The 514-nt window shown below is 28.4% G+C and overlaps 1 protein-coding gene across 1 annotated transcript; it reads right to left on the reverse strand.

The window, feature by feature from the left end:
- Positions 1-251: 251 nt before the first annotated feature.
- NEPG_02667 (uncharacterized protein) lies at positions 252-500 on the reverse strand. Its single transcript, XM_013205040.1, has one exon. The coding sequence runs from the start codon at positions 490-492 to the stop codon at positions 304-306; it is 189 nt and encodes a 62-aa protein (XP_013060494.1). The 5' UTR covers positions 493-500; the 3' UTR covers positions 252-303.
- Positions 501-514: the final 14 nt, after the last annotated feature.

Raw genomic sequence — 514 nt, forward strand, 5'->3', positions numbered from 1 at the left:
CCCTTTAAACTAAAAAACAATAAATATACTATGTAGATGACAGAAATAGAATATACCAAGTGATATGTGACATACCATAATATAATTAATACAATAGAACAATCTAGTTGTATAAAACAACAAATAGGTGTAAAACTAATTGTTTATTGCATAGTAGTAGTATAATCAAATATAAATAGAGGTGTTAAAAGTATGTTTAATGAAAAATAGTTTATTGATTATTGATATAAAGCATGAAGTCTCAACTAGATATCCCGCTAGTTTCACATACTCTTCTATACCTCAACTGCCATTCTTTATTAATTATACGGCATTTGAAGTATTTGGCTGTAAATTGTTGTTTGATGGCGCATCCATAGAAACATCCTGTTCTACCCAAGGATACCAATTTTTATACTCGCCATCATAAATACCACTGGATTGAAATTTTTCCTTTAATATGTATTCATTAATTGGAACACTTCCTATAAGGTTTCTTGTAAACTGCACCATAGGATTGTTTTTATCTATTATG

Source organism: Nematocida parisii (genome assembly GCF_000250985.1).
Source record: "Nematocida parisii ERTm1 unplaced genomic scaffold supercont1.62, whole genome shotgun sequence".
In the NCBI taxonomy this organism is placed as follows: Eukaryota; Fungi; Microsporidia; genus Nematocida; species Nematocida parisii.